Source organism: Sylvia atricapilla, chromosome 19 (assembly GCF_009819655.1).
Source record: "Sylvia atricapilla isolate bSylAtr1 chromosome 19, bSylAtr1.pri, whole genome shotgun sequence".
NCBI lineage: Eukaryota > Metazoa > Chordata > Aves > Passeriformes > Sylviidae > Sylvia > Sylvia atricapilla.
This window is the reverse complement of record NC_089158.1, coordinates 9990524-10005842: the sequence shown is the minus strand read 5'-3', so window position 1 is coordinate 10005842 and position 15319 is coordinate 9990524. Positions and strand designations below refer to the sequence as shown.

Here is a 15319-nt window from a genome sequence, read left to right as displayed (position 1 = left end):
AAAGAATTGTTTAGGTGAAGCTCTCCAAGCAGTAGTTAAAGTCTGTATGTCCAGAACATTTTTTCTTAGAGAGGATTAATGGTGAAAATCAAAGCAATTTGTGAGGATTATATGTGTGATTAGTTTGCCTTTCCTTAGGATCTGTCTGTACTTGTATGGATAAAGCTCATCCTCCATTTGGCAACCAATAATTTATTACATGTTGTCAACATATTCTCAAGAATATATGAAAAATAAAAAACACTCTATCTGAAGATGCCTTTGACTTGAAAGCAGTGAAGAGTGGGAATGCTGTTGCTTACCCGGATTTCTTGCCTAAAGCTGGAGAAGTGTTGAATGGTTGCTGTGTGTGTGGCAGTAAAACCAGGGGAGGTGCAGGCTCTGCTGAAGGACAGGGATGGTGCTGTTTGGCCCTGCTCTTTATACCTGGCCACAGGAGTACCTGGAATGAGCAGCACCTAAGCAGCATTTACACAAAGGGAGGGGGCTTGTAAATTATTGTTACTGAAACTGAGGCCGACCAAGGGAGTCCCTGCCTAAAGGAACGGTTTTAGTTGTGACAAGGATGTCGCTATTTCTCCCAAAGGTACCTATCCAACTCTAAATACGTTTTGTTCGGAGCAGTGGCCTCCTCTGTGCAGGGAGGACTGCTTGATTTAAGAACTTCCATTTGTGCCCCCTCATGTGTTCTCTTCCAAATGTCACTCCTCACGTGCTCTCCTCACACGCTCAGTGAATTGCAGTCCAGCTCTCTTACAGTCAGTTCTCAGGGCGAGCAGTGAAGCTGTCTCCAGCAAAGGACAATGGATTTCCCTGAGTCAGGTCATTCCCAAAGCTCTTGGCTATTCCTGCTTCAGGTCTGTGTGATTGTTGCCTTCAACTATGGAGGTAAATGATACTCAAAGAATTCCTGCCTCTGAGAGGAAATTAATAGTTTTATTTATGGATAAGTAACAAAATATTAAATTGTTTAGGAAGGGCTCGCAGCGGCTTTTTTGTTGAAAAAGAGTGTTCTTTGGTGTGGGTGTGAACATGAATGAAATTAAGGGTTAGGTGGTACTGGGGTCCTAAAAATCTCTGGTTTATTTGACATGTGTTACAGATCCTGAGGTAACTGCAGTGCTGTTCTTTTCTGTGAATTTCTGTAGATCATTATAATTAAGTTGTGTTTCATAAATCTCAATAGTTGCCAAATGTTACCAAAAATAAAGCATCACATCCAGCCGGAGTTCCAGATATCCTTACTCTGCCCTAAAGCCACGTTTCCCAGCCATTATCTTGTCATAGCTTATTGTGCTCAATTTTAATTAAATGTTAATAGCAATTTTGCAGTCAGAACTGACATGAAAGTTTTCCAAAGATTATTATACCCACAGGATATCTTTATTATGTGTTTTTCTTGTTTCTTCCTTTTTATCTTGTCCAAGCCCTGCTCTTTGGAAAAGCCTTTGGTGATGGAGAACATGAAACAGAAAATGGTTCAGTGTCTTCACTGACAAGGAATTGAATTTTGTATTCTTCAAGTACATTAAAAATGTACATGTTTGATAAGGATCTTGGGGTTTATTTGATTTTCCTTAGTGTGGAGTATACACTGAGTGTTCTACATTTTGGTTTCAATATACAGATGCTGAATCTTCAAATACAAAAAAGGCTTTTGCAGTGCTGCAACCTGTAGTTCTTGTGTCTCTGCCTTTAAGGATGTTGTGTTCACAAATGGTAGGCTCAGCTTACACTGTTGGATGTTGGATCACTGCCTCTTATTGGTGTACAGGAGGCCCTGTAGTATTAATTGGTTGTCAAATCCCTAAGAAATAACAGATTAATGTGCTTGATCACAGTGCCCTGTTTAGAAGCTGCAGTTTGCCCCCATCCCCAGCCTCTCCATGTAACACAATTACAGATGTGCATCCAGGACATTTAGTGGATTGCATTTCATTAATACAATTTGAGCAGACAATACCAAGTTGCTGTCGGGCCGTGCTGACAGCTAATTACTGAAATGAAGGGTGTGCATGGCTAAGGAACAATGGAGCATGTCTCAGGAACAGGGAAGCAGCACAGAAATAGTGCCACATCTTGGAATCACTCCTCCGGACAGTTCGCTGTCTCTGCAGAGCAGCTTTTGTCACGTGTCTGATCATGGTGGGGAGTTGGACTGCAGGGAAACAAAGGTTGTTCCTGCTGGGGAAAATGCAGTGTAGTTCTGGTTTGCCCTTCCCTCTGGTTAATGCAGACACTTGTACATAGTTACCCATCTGCTGGCCACACTTCCCTCCTGCTCCCAGCCACCACTGCACCTTTTCCCCACAGAATGTCCAGTCTGCTTACTTCAATGCCAGGATGCTGTGAATGTCTGTCAGTTTGGTACATTATGCCTTGGGAAAGCTCTCGCTGACAGTTTGAAGGAGGACCATCAGGAGTGACTCCTCGCTGTTTCTTCCAGACTAAGAAACCACAGGCAGTCAACTGGGGTTTGTGGCAGCAAAGGTTCAAAAGAAACAAGGAGTGTTCTGTGTAGGATAGGCCATAATGCTGCCAAGCACTTGGTCAGGTGATTGTGAGGAAGCTGGTGCTGCTTTGGGGGAATCTGGGCAGATACTCGGGAGAAGCCTTGGGCCAGGCTGGTTTGATATGCCAGCAACCCCTTCACTGGGCACTTGTGGAGCTGTCCAGAGACTCCTTGTGTGCTCTTCCAGAGCAGGGGAAGCTGAAGCACAGGGTGTTCACTGCTGGGCAAGGGACTTTGCTCAGGGCATTTGTAAAAGCCTCTCTTGCCTAATGGGGTTTGGGCTTTACAGTATATCTGCAGAATTATTAAATATAATGGGCTGCTGGCTACAAAGCAATTTTATCGTCCAATTCATTCATCTGACATCTGTATTGTAAGACAAGCTGCTAGTTATTGTTGGAGATATTTTTTCTGTTGATGCTCAGATAACTCTCAGACTACCAGTGTGACTTATCCCTGTCCTGATGGTAACAAGAGCCAGTGACACTTCCGGGCAACTTATTTAGTCAGTGCATCTCCAAGTCCACAGGTAACGTGGAGATAACAAATATTCCATTTCTTGTTGAAATGGAATTCAGTCTTAAAAACTTTTTGATTCAGTTCTGCTGCTTAGTTGGAGAAAAAAAAGGGTTGCCAGTAAAGGGTCTGTTCTGCCTGATGAACTCAAAAATTCATGTTGAGGTGCTGCAATAGTTTGCTATTTTTGCAATTCATTTTACAAAGGAAGTTCCAGATTGAGCTCTGCTTCCATGTATTCTCTCTCCATGGAAATGATGTCCTTTTTCTCATTTCAAATTAGGTGAGTACAATGAAATCCTTATTTTACATATTTATTAACAAGGCCTTCATCCCTGTGGTATTGTAACTACCCTCAGTACTCTATGCAAAGAAATTACACAGAGAACTCACAAACCTTCAGGAGATATATGTGGTCACTCTTCTTCAAGCATTTCTGCTCCTGTGTGTGTTATTCTTACGTGTTGCTCTATCAGCCCTTTTTTTGTGCCCTTCCTTTCCAGGAGCTGTTGGTAGCATTGATTTTTTTTTGGTTTTTAATTCTGAAATAAATCACATTAAAGGCCTCATGCCAAATTTGAATCTCATTGGATATTCATTGTTAGAAAATTGGTGAGTGAAGAAATTATATCAACTGTGCTGTCTGGCACGTAGAGGGTTAAGGGAATTTTTAGTCTCACCAAAAAGTATTTGGTCAGGTACTCAGGTGCTGGAAATTTTCTTAGCAACATCAGTCACCTAGGAACATGATCATCTGCTGTTCTGGGGTAGAGATTACAGAGCTTAATGATTAGCTTCTATAAGCTGCAGCTGATGCCAGACTCTACCCCCTTTACACCTAATTAGCCTCATTAATGAGCTCTTCTGCTCTCCACAGAGAGGGCTTCCTCCTCAGAATAGGAGGGAAAAATACTTCACCCAGGTAGATGTGCTGAAACCTTTAATTATTGCCCACACCTGCAAAGCGTTGTGTGTCTGACAGCAATATTGCTTACCCAAACTGCTTCTTTACAGTGACCAAGCCTTAACCCTTTAGTACCAGCAGAACTGCTCTGAGCCTTTGCCAGCATTTGCAGAGGCTGGAAAGATAGGTGGTTGTAAATTTAGTGCTTAATCAAACTGGATGTGATCTGGGAGGGGAGGCAGTTTGTGTGGGAGGAAAGTGTTTTTAGAAGTTTCTGAGTATTTTGTTTAATCCTGAGAAATGGGCTGAAATTGCTGTTGCATGTCAAATAGAGCAATAGCAGGACTAAGAGCACCATTACACACCTTCTGCTCTTTAAATGAGCAACTTTAGTGTTCGAAGCAACGTAATTTAGTACTGCTAAAATGGAAACACGGAAAAATACACTTGTAGTGATCAATGGAGCAGGCAGTAACCGTGCTAATGAAGTGTTCAGGGCGATCCTGAGCCGTAGCAATTCCTGGTCAATAGCCAGCGTAGACTTTGGGAAATGGAGAACACTGTACATTATTGGTTATTAGCTGTGTGCTGAGGCAGCTCTGGAACACTTTGCATGTCCGTTTGGGTCGCAGTGCTGTCCACAGTCAGTCAGTTGGTTGCTTAGGAACTCTTCCCTCGGTATTCCTGAAGTTTCTGAGCGTTGCCAGCAGCCGTGGTGCAGCTTCTCTGTGCTGCTGGCAGCAATTGCCATCGGCTCGCTTCCGTGGAGCACTCCACCTTGTGGAAGATGAATGTTGGGCTGCAGGCAGCTGCACTCACAGCCTGGGCATCTTTCTCGGGGAGTTTGAGGCAACAAAAAATGTTTTCCTGGAAAATCCATCTTCTAAAACAAGTACAAGATGATGTGCCTCCTGCAAGGCAGGGGCAGTGTCTGTGTGAATGAGTGGACTTTCCAGCCACAGTGATGAGATTTTGTGCATTTTAGTCAGCCCTGTTTTCCTTGAAGATGCTCTTGGCAGGCTGCTGAGCTAATGTGAACAGAAGCCTTTGAGATAAAAAAAGGAATTTGGAACAAAACACATGTAATCATCTAACTGAAAATAGGGTCTCCAAGCTGTGAGGTCACCACAATAAAACACATCATTATTAACAATTCTTTTATTATTATTAACAATTCTTTTGCATGTGTAGGGGAATGTTCATTTTACTTGATTAATAATTAAAACAGCATCAAACTTCCCCAGCCAAGATGGAATCATGCACTGTGCAAGTCACAAATTCCTGTGCATTTCTCCAAGAATGCAGTTTGAACTGAATGCCAGAATAAAGCATTGAAATGAATGCTTTTTAAAATACTTGCATCATGTTTTGTCAGTTGTTGGTGCTCTGCATCACCATGACAAGAATGGGCTGGGTGCAGTGCACGTGGACTGTTCCGGTGGGCACGTTCAGTTCCGTTCCCTTGGTGGAGGTTGCAGGGCAGGTGAGGAGGGCTGGGACACGCTCCAGCTGCTCTCCGGGGGCGGGTGGCTGTGGAGGGGAGCAGGGCCCGCAGCCCCTGCCCATCTGCTGCCTGTCAGAGCACACAGCTGGCCCCGGGCCCCGGCCAGCAGCTCCGGGAGCCAGATGCCTCCCTCACACCGCCTCTAATTGCACGGCGTCTTCCCCTCACAGAGGAGCGCGGAGTTCGGCACGGCTTCCACGGCAGAAAGGTGGTGTGTAGGAGTTGGGAGGAGCCACGTGGCCAAACCGGACACGATTCCACCTGCTGCAGACCGCGGTGTGTGAGCCCTGGCTTGCAGGAAGGTGTGACAATCCATGGACAGAGCAAAACGTGTGGGGAGAGCAGAGAAAGGAAAAGTCTGCTTCCTTTCTTGTACTCGCTGAATGCGACTTGCTGGTTATGAATGTACCAGGGTGGAACTGGGGGGCTGAGGCAGTTCACACATCTGGCACTAGCAAACTCAGCATTCCCAGGCTCTCAGAGGTGAGGTTTCCTTTTTTTAATCTTGGTTCTACTTTTTAAAGGACTTAAATAAGAACTGCAAGCTGTGAGATGTTGTCCAGGAGAGCCTGGGAAAATTAAATCAAACCTAACCTATAAAAATGATACTTTCTAATATGTCTGGATCCTCAGCCTGTTGTGAGATGGGCCTTTTAGTGATAGAAGAGCAGCAGCTTTGATGATTATACTGATGTGGTGTTTTCTGTGTCTTGCCTTCTCATGAAGTAAAATCTGTGCTTCTTTCTGACGGTGAGAAAATGGTAAAAGGAGAGTGAAAAGTTCTCAATTATTTTAAAAGGGAAATGCTTTCCTTTGCTCTCCTGCATCGCTGAGGAAAGGCACGTTGGGCAGTTGTGTCCTGGTGGCTCAGCTCTCCCTGGAGAGCCTTGGCAGACAGGGCAGACTGTTGTGCAAATGCCAGTGGCTTTGGAGTGGCAGGTTCCAGCTGTCCCCAAGAGTGGATGCTGTGGCATCTCTAAGAGTGCAGTGACCAGAGTTCCTGAGTTACAGTGTCACCTCTGTGATAAATGACAGCGGGCACACGTGTGTGTGCGTTTATGTATTCATCACTGACCACTTTAGATTCCCCAGAGGCCTGGGCAGGAGGGAATGGAGCCTGTTCCCAGTGCTCCTAATCCAGGGCCCCTGGCAGCCTCTGAGGGGACAGGATGTGCTCTAAGGTGAGTCTTTTCTGGCTGTGTTTTCCCGTGGCATTTTCCTCCCCAGGTAATGGGGTAGCATAACACGGGGACAGATCCACCCTCAGTGAGTTCTGCTGTGGCATTTCCTTCGCCAGTTACTCTGTGAAGGAGGGGCACTGCAGGCCGTGTTCTTACATCGTGTGCCTCGGTGGATCTGCCACAGATTGGGTGTGTCTAACTCTGTGCGAAATTGAAGGTTCATTCCATGATACCCATTTTATTTATAGAGTCAGGGGTTTGTTACTTAGCTCAGAGAGTGGGATTTTATGACCTCTCTTTATGACTAAGGCTTCTCTCATGTTGCTTTAGTGAAGTTAAAAACAGTTTGTTCTCCTTCTGCATTTAAATCCTATAGGAAAATATCTTGCTCTTCAAAGTATCTATTTATTGAATATGGTTTTGGGGATCTTGAGACAAAGGAATCCTTTTACATCGTGCACAAAAACATATTTTCAAGATATTTATCTGGAAACCTCATTGATTTGGATGAGTTTGGACTTTTTACATGTGCCTAAGATTTAAAGGAAGCAAAATATTAACATTTGTGATCTTGAGGCATGTTGATAATTCATAAATCTCAGCCAATGATTTCTTACTTCTGCAGATTTTTTTCCCGATTTTAACAAAGTACTTTGTATTCTACTGAGTTTTAATAAATGAAGCAAAAATAGCTCGTGGTTTATCTGATAGGCAATACTTTGTGTAGAGTGTTTTTCCAAGCACACACATTTATATTTTGTCATAGTATAAAATAACTCATATAAAGAATTGCACTGCAATTTTTCTCCTCTTCTGTATTGTCACTAATATTCCACAATAGTTAAAATAGAAAAGGGCCCTTTCATTGCAGGGACCCTGAATTGGCAGCTGCTTTGCATGCTGAACGTCCCAGCTTCAATGGGAGCATTGCTCATGGAATGATTGCAGAACCAGGCCCTGAAATTACCTTGCCAGCTAATGATAAAATCGCATGCGGGCCACAGGGGTTTTTGTGGAATAAATATAAGAGTGGAACAATATCTAGTACACATTATACCAGTAATTTAAAGCATATTCAGGACAAAGAGAGAGTTCCCAGTGCAGGCAGCATCATAGAGATTTGCTGTATCTGATAAAGATTAGGTTTCTCAGCTCATAATACCATACTATTACTTTCCTTTTGTTAGTCTTTCAACACCTACACTCCTGCATTGACACAATATCAAGTAGGAAGAGGAAGAATAGCCTTGTATTTAAGGGACTGAGCAGGGATTAAAGAAATTTCGGTTCTTTTCCCTGGCTCTGCCAGAGACTTTTGTGACCATGTACAAGTTACTTATTATTTTCATGCCTCTATTCTTGATCTGTGAAATGGAGATATTTTTTTTCCTTTCTTTTTCCTCCCAGCCCTAAATGCTTTCTTGCTGGCTTCTTTGCACTTCATGTGCCAGGCTCGTTGCTTGAGTTCCAGCTAGGAAGCTGTAGCAGTTGCTTAGGGATAGGAAGTGTCTGGCTGCTGTAGGTGATGAAATCAAGGCAGGCAATGGCTGAAACTAGCCATATAAACACTGGGAAAGCTGGCTGGCTCCATTACAGTGAAGTACTTTTATTATTTATGAGTATGAGTGAGTGTTGTTTTACTTGGTCTAACATGAAAATGTCAGGTATCTTGATGAACTAACAGAGTTTGAAAGAAGCAGCAAAACCATTGCTCTGTCGTGGAAGTTTTCTCTGGTTGCACGTTTTTTGACAGTTTCATCTTTTATTTGAAGTTGGTTTTGTTTCCTCTTGCTGTGTCTCAACCAGAGGCTGTGTCCTGTAGTGAGGAACTGGAAAAAATGTCTGAAATGGGGCTGGTGGTGGAGCCGAGCCCTTACCTGGGACACGGTGTGTTTGGGCAGTGCAGTCTGTGTTTGTAACACATGGCTGTAAAACACTTTTCCAGATTGCACTTGGCAGTAACCATTTATCAGAACTGGTAGTCTCTTTTTGAACAGAGCCTGATGTAGTTTTCTTTAGAAGGCGTGTGGTCAAATCTCTGAACACGTGATTTCTTTGTTCCTGAGCTGCATCTTGAGATGCTAATAAAGCTCTGGTATCGCTCACTTAATGCCGAGGGTTTGATCTCTGCTTTCTGGATCCCATTATGACTGAGGTGGATGCAAAGAGCTCTCTTGTGCTGAACGGATGGACTGGTTATGGGAGGTTATTTTTCAGTGCAGTTGGCAGCTGAATGAGCCAATGTCCTATCAGGTGTCTGTCGCCAATTTCAGGTTTTCTGTATGGAATCCTGCTGGCTGCCTGATGATCCTCCTTCAGCTGTGATGAGCTGATCTTCCCCTGACATTGCAATCACAGTTCTGGAAAGGTCTGCAGGGCAGTGCCTTGCCTTTGGTTGCTGCTGTACCTGACACAGACGCATCTATACCCAGATCATTCTCCTGCCTGGCTTTATCATTCTGGATGGAATTAAGGCTGATGAGTCCCAGAATAGCCGTGATGGCTTTACTTTGTCCTTTGCAGCATAACCATTGTCAGAACAGGATGTGGTTATTTGCAGCATCAGGTGATAATTAAGGGAAGACACATGATTGCCTTGCATGCCCTTGCTTTGCTGTGTCCTGGGGGTGCTGCAGTGGCCCTGGACTTGCAGCTGGCCCGCTGTCATGTGTCACATCTCATAGTGTGCCTTGAGGCCCGTGTTTCACTGCGTGCCTCTGTGTGGTGAGGCACTGTGTCTGACACTGCATCTCATGTGGTGCTGAGGCTGGGCACTGCAGAGTTATCACTGCACCACCTGCTGCCCGTGCTCACACACACACCTCTCCTGCCTTCTGTGCCACAGCTCAGAGAGCTGTCTGAACTGCCTTCAGCTTTGGCGTCTTGGGCTTGGTGATCTTCTGGTTGGGATTTTTCCCCCACTTAGAATGAAGTCTTGTGAAATCTTTGCTTGTGTCAGGGATTCTCAGTGTTGATCTAATGTGACCCCTGCCTTTGACCCTGGTCTTTATTACCTTCTGTTCTGTCCAGTGCTCACGTGCTGCCTTCAAAGCACTGTCACCCAGGTGCACGGTCCTGCAGCAGTGGGAGTAGTTGGAGTTCCACGGCTTCTCTGAGCTCCTGTGTCTTTCCAGAAACACCCTTTGTGTTTGCCTCTGTCCCTTCCTCCGTGTCCTCCTCTCATCTGTGCTGTCTTCTGTCCCACATATTTTAGTCCTTCATACTCACTCTGAAAGTTCCTGCCATAACCAGTGAGCTGAGGAAAAGGGATTTCCTTAAAATATGAGGGGTCGTGGTGAATTTTTTTTATCTTTCAATTTGTATTATGTCTTCTTAAAATAAAACAGCAGGTTTCCTGAAACTCTAGAACAGTCTGAAACAAGTCCTAGACTCCTTTTGTTTTCCAGTTGCTGCCTTAAGTAGTTTTAAGCATTATTTTAGAATGTAACAGAAAATTCCAGTTTAAAAATAGGCCTGGCAGCAGATCAGATGTGGGCTGAAACTTCTCAGCTTTTTCAGGGGTCATGAGATGCAGCACTGCCCTGATGAACTTCATTATGCCAGATGAATATAAAATAGTCATATAAAGGGAGATTTGCAAAGACATAAAGAAAAGGCACCTCTTTTTTCAGTGCATCTGGGAATCTTAAATCTTAATCTTATATTTTAAAGTTTTTTCTCTTGTGTTAAGATTGCAGATTAACTGTGTACACCTCTGTAATAAAAATAATTCTGTGATTCAATCTTGAAATAGATGTGAATTATCTGTAACATTACAGATCAAGTCAGATTCCTCGTCGAGTCATATTGTGCATACATTAGAGCCTTTGCAGTGCAGTATTTTAGCCTCTGTTTGGCATTTACAGTTGGAAAGGGGATTAATGGGTATTTAAGGTGTTGATGAATCAAGGCCTAAATTGTAATTGTGGGAACCAGCAAGTTTAGGAGTTGATGAGTTTTTCAGGACTAGTTATTTTAATTGCTTCACATGCAAACAAGGCCATTCATTTTACACCATATCTGCAGTTCTGCAGGTGTCCCCTCGCGTATAATGTCATTTGTCAGTAAAGGCTGAGCTGATTAGCTTTATAATTTACAGTTAAGCAGATCTGTCAGGAAAACGGTCTTATTGTCCAGCGTGTCTTTTTGTCCCGAAGCTGTGGCTGGGGGTGGAACAGTGTGTGCACCTCGGGGAGGTCAGCGAGGGTGGAAGGCACTAATGCATTCTGCGCTGCAAAGCTCACGCTTGACCTCCGTGATTAAAGTTTCTTCTGTCATCCAGCCGCCGTCGAGCCTCAATTGTCTCTTAGGAAGTCAAAAGGTCTAATCAAGCTAATGAACAAACTCAATCATTAGTACTTTGGGAAGGAAGTGTGCTGCCACTGCTGGTGCCCCAGCTGCAGGGTGTGTGTTGCTGGGGGCGCAGGAGGAGCTGCTGGAGGTGCAGCAGGGCACAGCCACTCTGGTTTATTTTGATCTGCAGTTTTCCAGCCTGTTTTTTGTCCTGTGGTTGGGACCTGCAAATAAAGTACATTTTACTCAGTGCTGGGTAAGGCCTGTGTTCCTTACCCGTTTACTTTGGAAGGGAGCAAGGTCAGGTGCAGGCAGTGGACTCAGAGGGGCTCAGTTTGAGTGTTTAATGCTCTGAACTCTGCAGGGGGAACCCATCACTTTCTGTGAGGAAGCGTTCGTGTCCCACCGTTCGTCTGTGATGAGGCAGTTCCTGCAGAATGCCATCCAGCTCCAGCTCTTCAAGCAGGTACTGCCTCCACTGATCCATGGGGGAGCAGATTCTCTATCAATTCAGGTGGGCTCTTCCTGTATCCCTTAGTCCTGTAGTGCAGCACCCCAGTTCCTGCTCGCTGCCTTCTCTCAGACTCAGGTGCTGAGGTTTTCTGTGTATTGAGAGGTGGATGGGTTTTCCCACTAGTGATCTCTGAGCTCAAGGGTTTTTCTTACCTGAGCATGCAGAGACCAAAGACACCTCCTGTAAACTTTGTCCAGGAAGCATATTACTGTTGAACATAGAACTACTGCTTTAGGGCAGCTGAAAACATGTATGTGTAACCAGACATGAATGCTGGTTTTTAGCAAAGCCACATACCTTTGAACACTGGTCAACATTCTGCCAGTTTGGGTGCTATTTTCATTCTATTCTGAGTCCCTACCCAATGCAAACTTGGAGGTTATTGCAGCTAATGCAGGATAAAGTCTTTCTGAAAAGATGAAGAATGGGGTGGTTGATGTGTTTCTTCCTTTTGATGCTGCTGCAGTTCATTGATGGGCGTCTGGATCTGCTGAACTCTGGGGAAGGCTTCAGTGACGTGTTTGAAGAGGAGATAAATATGGGAGAATATGCAGGTAGGAAATATTTTAAGGTCATTGCAGACACTTTTGTTGGCTTCCCATTTGTGGGTTATCATGATGTCATTAGTCATTGCTGCTAGGTAAATAACAGGTTTCTTGATCCTGGCAGCCTGAAATGTCTTAAATTTTTGTTCTTTCCTCTATCAAGAGCATTGAATAATGTATTGTAATCTGAGTAATTACTGTTCAATCATAAAAATCCTCAGCATTACCACTTTAATAAAGTACAACTAAAAGAGTTCTTTCATTGGAAGAAACAATCTTGGCTTTACCCAGACCCACCTCAGATTTCTTTTAGTGAACTTAAAAACATCTGTGTTCTCACATGTCTGAGACAACACAGAGAAAACAGGAAAGTGTAAATCTCTCATCAATGTTATGTTTTCTCCTGGAAGAAAAGGCTGGCTGTCCTGCTCTGTCCGTGCTCCAGAACCACTAAGTGTCAACACTTCACATTTTGAACTTTTTTCTATTCAGCAGAGGGTTACAGTCTGTTTGTGTTTGGTTCTCTGTAGGTAGTGACAAACTGTACCACCAGTGGCTGTCCACAGTGAGGGTAAGCACACCAGATCCCCCAGACACCCTGAACTGCACTGGGCCCGTTGAAGACTTCCATGTAGTGACAGAGACAGCAAATCTTAAAGCTGTTTGCATCTGATCGCATATAATCAAATTCCATCTCTGCAAATGTAATTTTGCACTGAAAGGAGGAAGTACAACGTTAGCCAGGGTTTAATTCCTTGGAGTTTGCCCTCTTGTGTTTCTCAGTAAGGTGCTGTCCAGCAAGAGTCCATGGGGTGTGGCAGAGGTGTAAAACACCAACCAGATGAACAGATTATTGCAGTTGATATATCACTGGCTAATCACTTTTATTATATTCATCACATGAAATCCAGCTGTTCTAGAATTCCTGTTTGTGGCTGGAGTTAGATTTCATTTTCTCTCAGTTTAGCCCTTTATCAACTACTTGTATCTTACAAAGGCACCGTGTGTGTGATAAACAGGGCTGTGGATGAGGGAAAGAAAAAGAGCCAAGTGAAAACAGATCTCCCCTCTTTAGTCTGAACGTACAGTCTGTCCTGGGGTGGAGACTCTGGCTCAGACATTGAGTTGCTCAGGATCATTGTGTCTTAAACTCAGTTAGGGTTGTAGTGGAATGTCCAGGACACCCCTGAGGACACAGCTTGTGTCACAGTCCGTGAGACACGGGCTCTTGGGAGGCACCTGGACTGTCCCTTGGGCAATTGCTGTGTTAGCCAGAAGTGGGCAAAACCAGAGTGACATTCAGCGTGGTTTTCCTTGGGTCTTTTTCTTTAAATCTGACCTTTTTGTACTGAGCTCTGCTAATAAGGATAGTTAATGCTCTGTTTTTTTAAGTGAGGAATGGTGGATTTTAGATTGCTGTTTGCTTTAAAGAGCTTTGATAACATTTCTTCCCTTGTTACTGTAATTACAGAAAGGAAGTGGAGCCATTTTAAACACAGTAAAGACTAAGGCTAACCCTGCCATGAAGACTGTCTATAAGTTTGTAAGTACTGAGTACTGGTTTACTACTGAGATAAGAGTCTAATTACAATTCTGTTTTAACCTTTCAAATGAGACTCAAGACTTACATCCATTTTTCTTGGACTCACAAAATCGCTCAAAATACACATTCATTCACATTCCAAATTTAAATGAAAATGTCATTTTGAAATATAAACTCACTCGAAATGCAAAGGACAATGGGAACTTGTGATTTCTTTTGAAAGTACAGATGATAAATTCCATTTATTGCACAGAATTCTTTCTGGGAAGTGGTGCCTGTGTGCTCTGCTAGGCAGCTCTACCATGTCATCACTGCTCAGTTGGAAATCATTGTTACCTCAGCTTTCCCTGCTTGCAGCTTCATCGAAAGAAGGGAATCCTCTCATTTTCCAAATTGTTTCCATCTTTTCTAAATGTCAATTAATTTTCCCTAGGGATTTCTTATACCTGCTTATTTAGAGCCCAACTTACTGAGTTATTCTTGAAATGGAAGTGTTTTCAGTGCTGTTAACAAACAGCTGGTGTGTTGCTGTGCTGTCGTGTGTGGCTGCCAGCTCCACTCTGCCAGATCAAACAGCACAGAAACAAGTGAGGATTTCTTATATGCTCAGTTCTGGGAAATAATGCTACTAAAAGCTTGAGATAACCATTCAAACTTGGGGTTTTTCCTGCCTTCTCCAGCCTGAGAGAGAGGAGTAGGATGAGATTGGCTCCACTAAATGGAACTGGCATCCAGAGCACTGCGAGGAGAGTTTGCAGGCTCACTGCCAGTGTGGAAGAATAGGAGTTTATAGCAAAGATAAATACTGGCTGGGGAACACTGAGCCTGTGGAATGCAAAAAGATGAAAGATGTCTGTGGCTTCAAAACAGGGAAAACAAAATTTTTACATCAAAGGTGGGGTGGTGGGTTTTGTTTATTTGGATTGTTTTTAGCTTTTTGTTTGTTTTAATGTGTTTTCAGTATCCTGTTACATCTTTTTATTGCCATTTCTATTAAGTGAAAACAAATTTAGTCACTGCTGGAAATAGAAGGGAATTTTAACGTAAATTAATTTTTCATGCAGGCAAAAGATCATGCAAAAATGGGAATAAAAGAAGTGAAAAACCGCTTGAAGCAAAAGGTACTTGAAGTTCTTATTCAAAATGTATAAGCACCACGTCTGAAATCCTTAGCCACTAAAAGCATGATGTGATCAATAGGAAGCTGTTTGATACAGTGTTGTTAGCACACTTCAAAATGCATTACCAGCTGTCCTGGATTTTTCACACTTATAAATATTCACAGGCAAAAAAAAAAAAATTGTCTTCAAATACATTAAAGCTCTGACTTAAACCCACAAAAGCCAGAAAATTGAGTGTTCAGCTTGGAGTGGTCCTGCTCCTGTCCTTGGTGCTGGGGCACTGTGTGAGGGGACTGCATGTGGATTGGGAGCACTTCCCTACAGTTCTGGCAGTGATCTTCTTGCAAATGGCAAGTTGTTGTTATTTTTGCAGTGATCAGTCAGGAAAAATAGCATCGTGTGTGTCTGCCATTAGGAAGGGGATTTCTGCAGTGCTTGAATGTCTGCTGCAAAGTTCAGACAGGAAGACATTTATTAGAGTTGGTGGCCACTGCCAATTGGACTTATTGCAGGGAAAAATACTGTAACTGTGTGTTGTTTCCCAAACGTGTGTGTGTTTGTAAACAGCACCGTTCCCAAGTGCTCTGCTGTGTCTGAGGGGTGTGTTATCCAATCCCCACTGCTCCTTTTGAGCCAGAGGTACAGTCACACTGGCACACACCACAGCAGTAGATGGGCACCTCTGC

General features: G+C 43.6%; 1 protein-coding gene across 10 annotated transcripts in view; it reads left to right on the top strand.

Moving 5' to 3' along the window:
• The window catches only part of DENND1A (DENN domain containing 1A), a 151704-nt gene that overhangs the window by 106659 nt on the left and 29726 nt on the right, over positions 1–15319 (top strand). For all 10 annotated transcript variants that reach the window (XR_010745074.1, XM_066332968.1, XM_066332964.1 and 7 more), the window contains exons 14-18: positions 11275–11376; positions 11891–11978; positions 12500–12540; positions 13441–13512; positions 14577–14633. Coding sequence is in view for 9 of the 10 variants with exons in the window: in XM_066332968.1 (XP_066189065.1) it covers positions 11275–11376; positions 11891–11978; positions 12500–12540; positions 13441–13512; positions 14577–14633 (360 nt within the window). In the remaining variant the exon portion in view is untranslated. The remainder of the gene's footprint in view (positions 1–11274; positions 11377–11890; positions 11979–12499; positions 12541–13440; positions 13513–14576; positions 14634–15319) is intronic.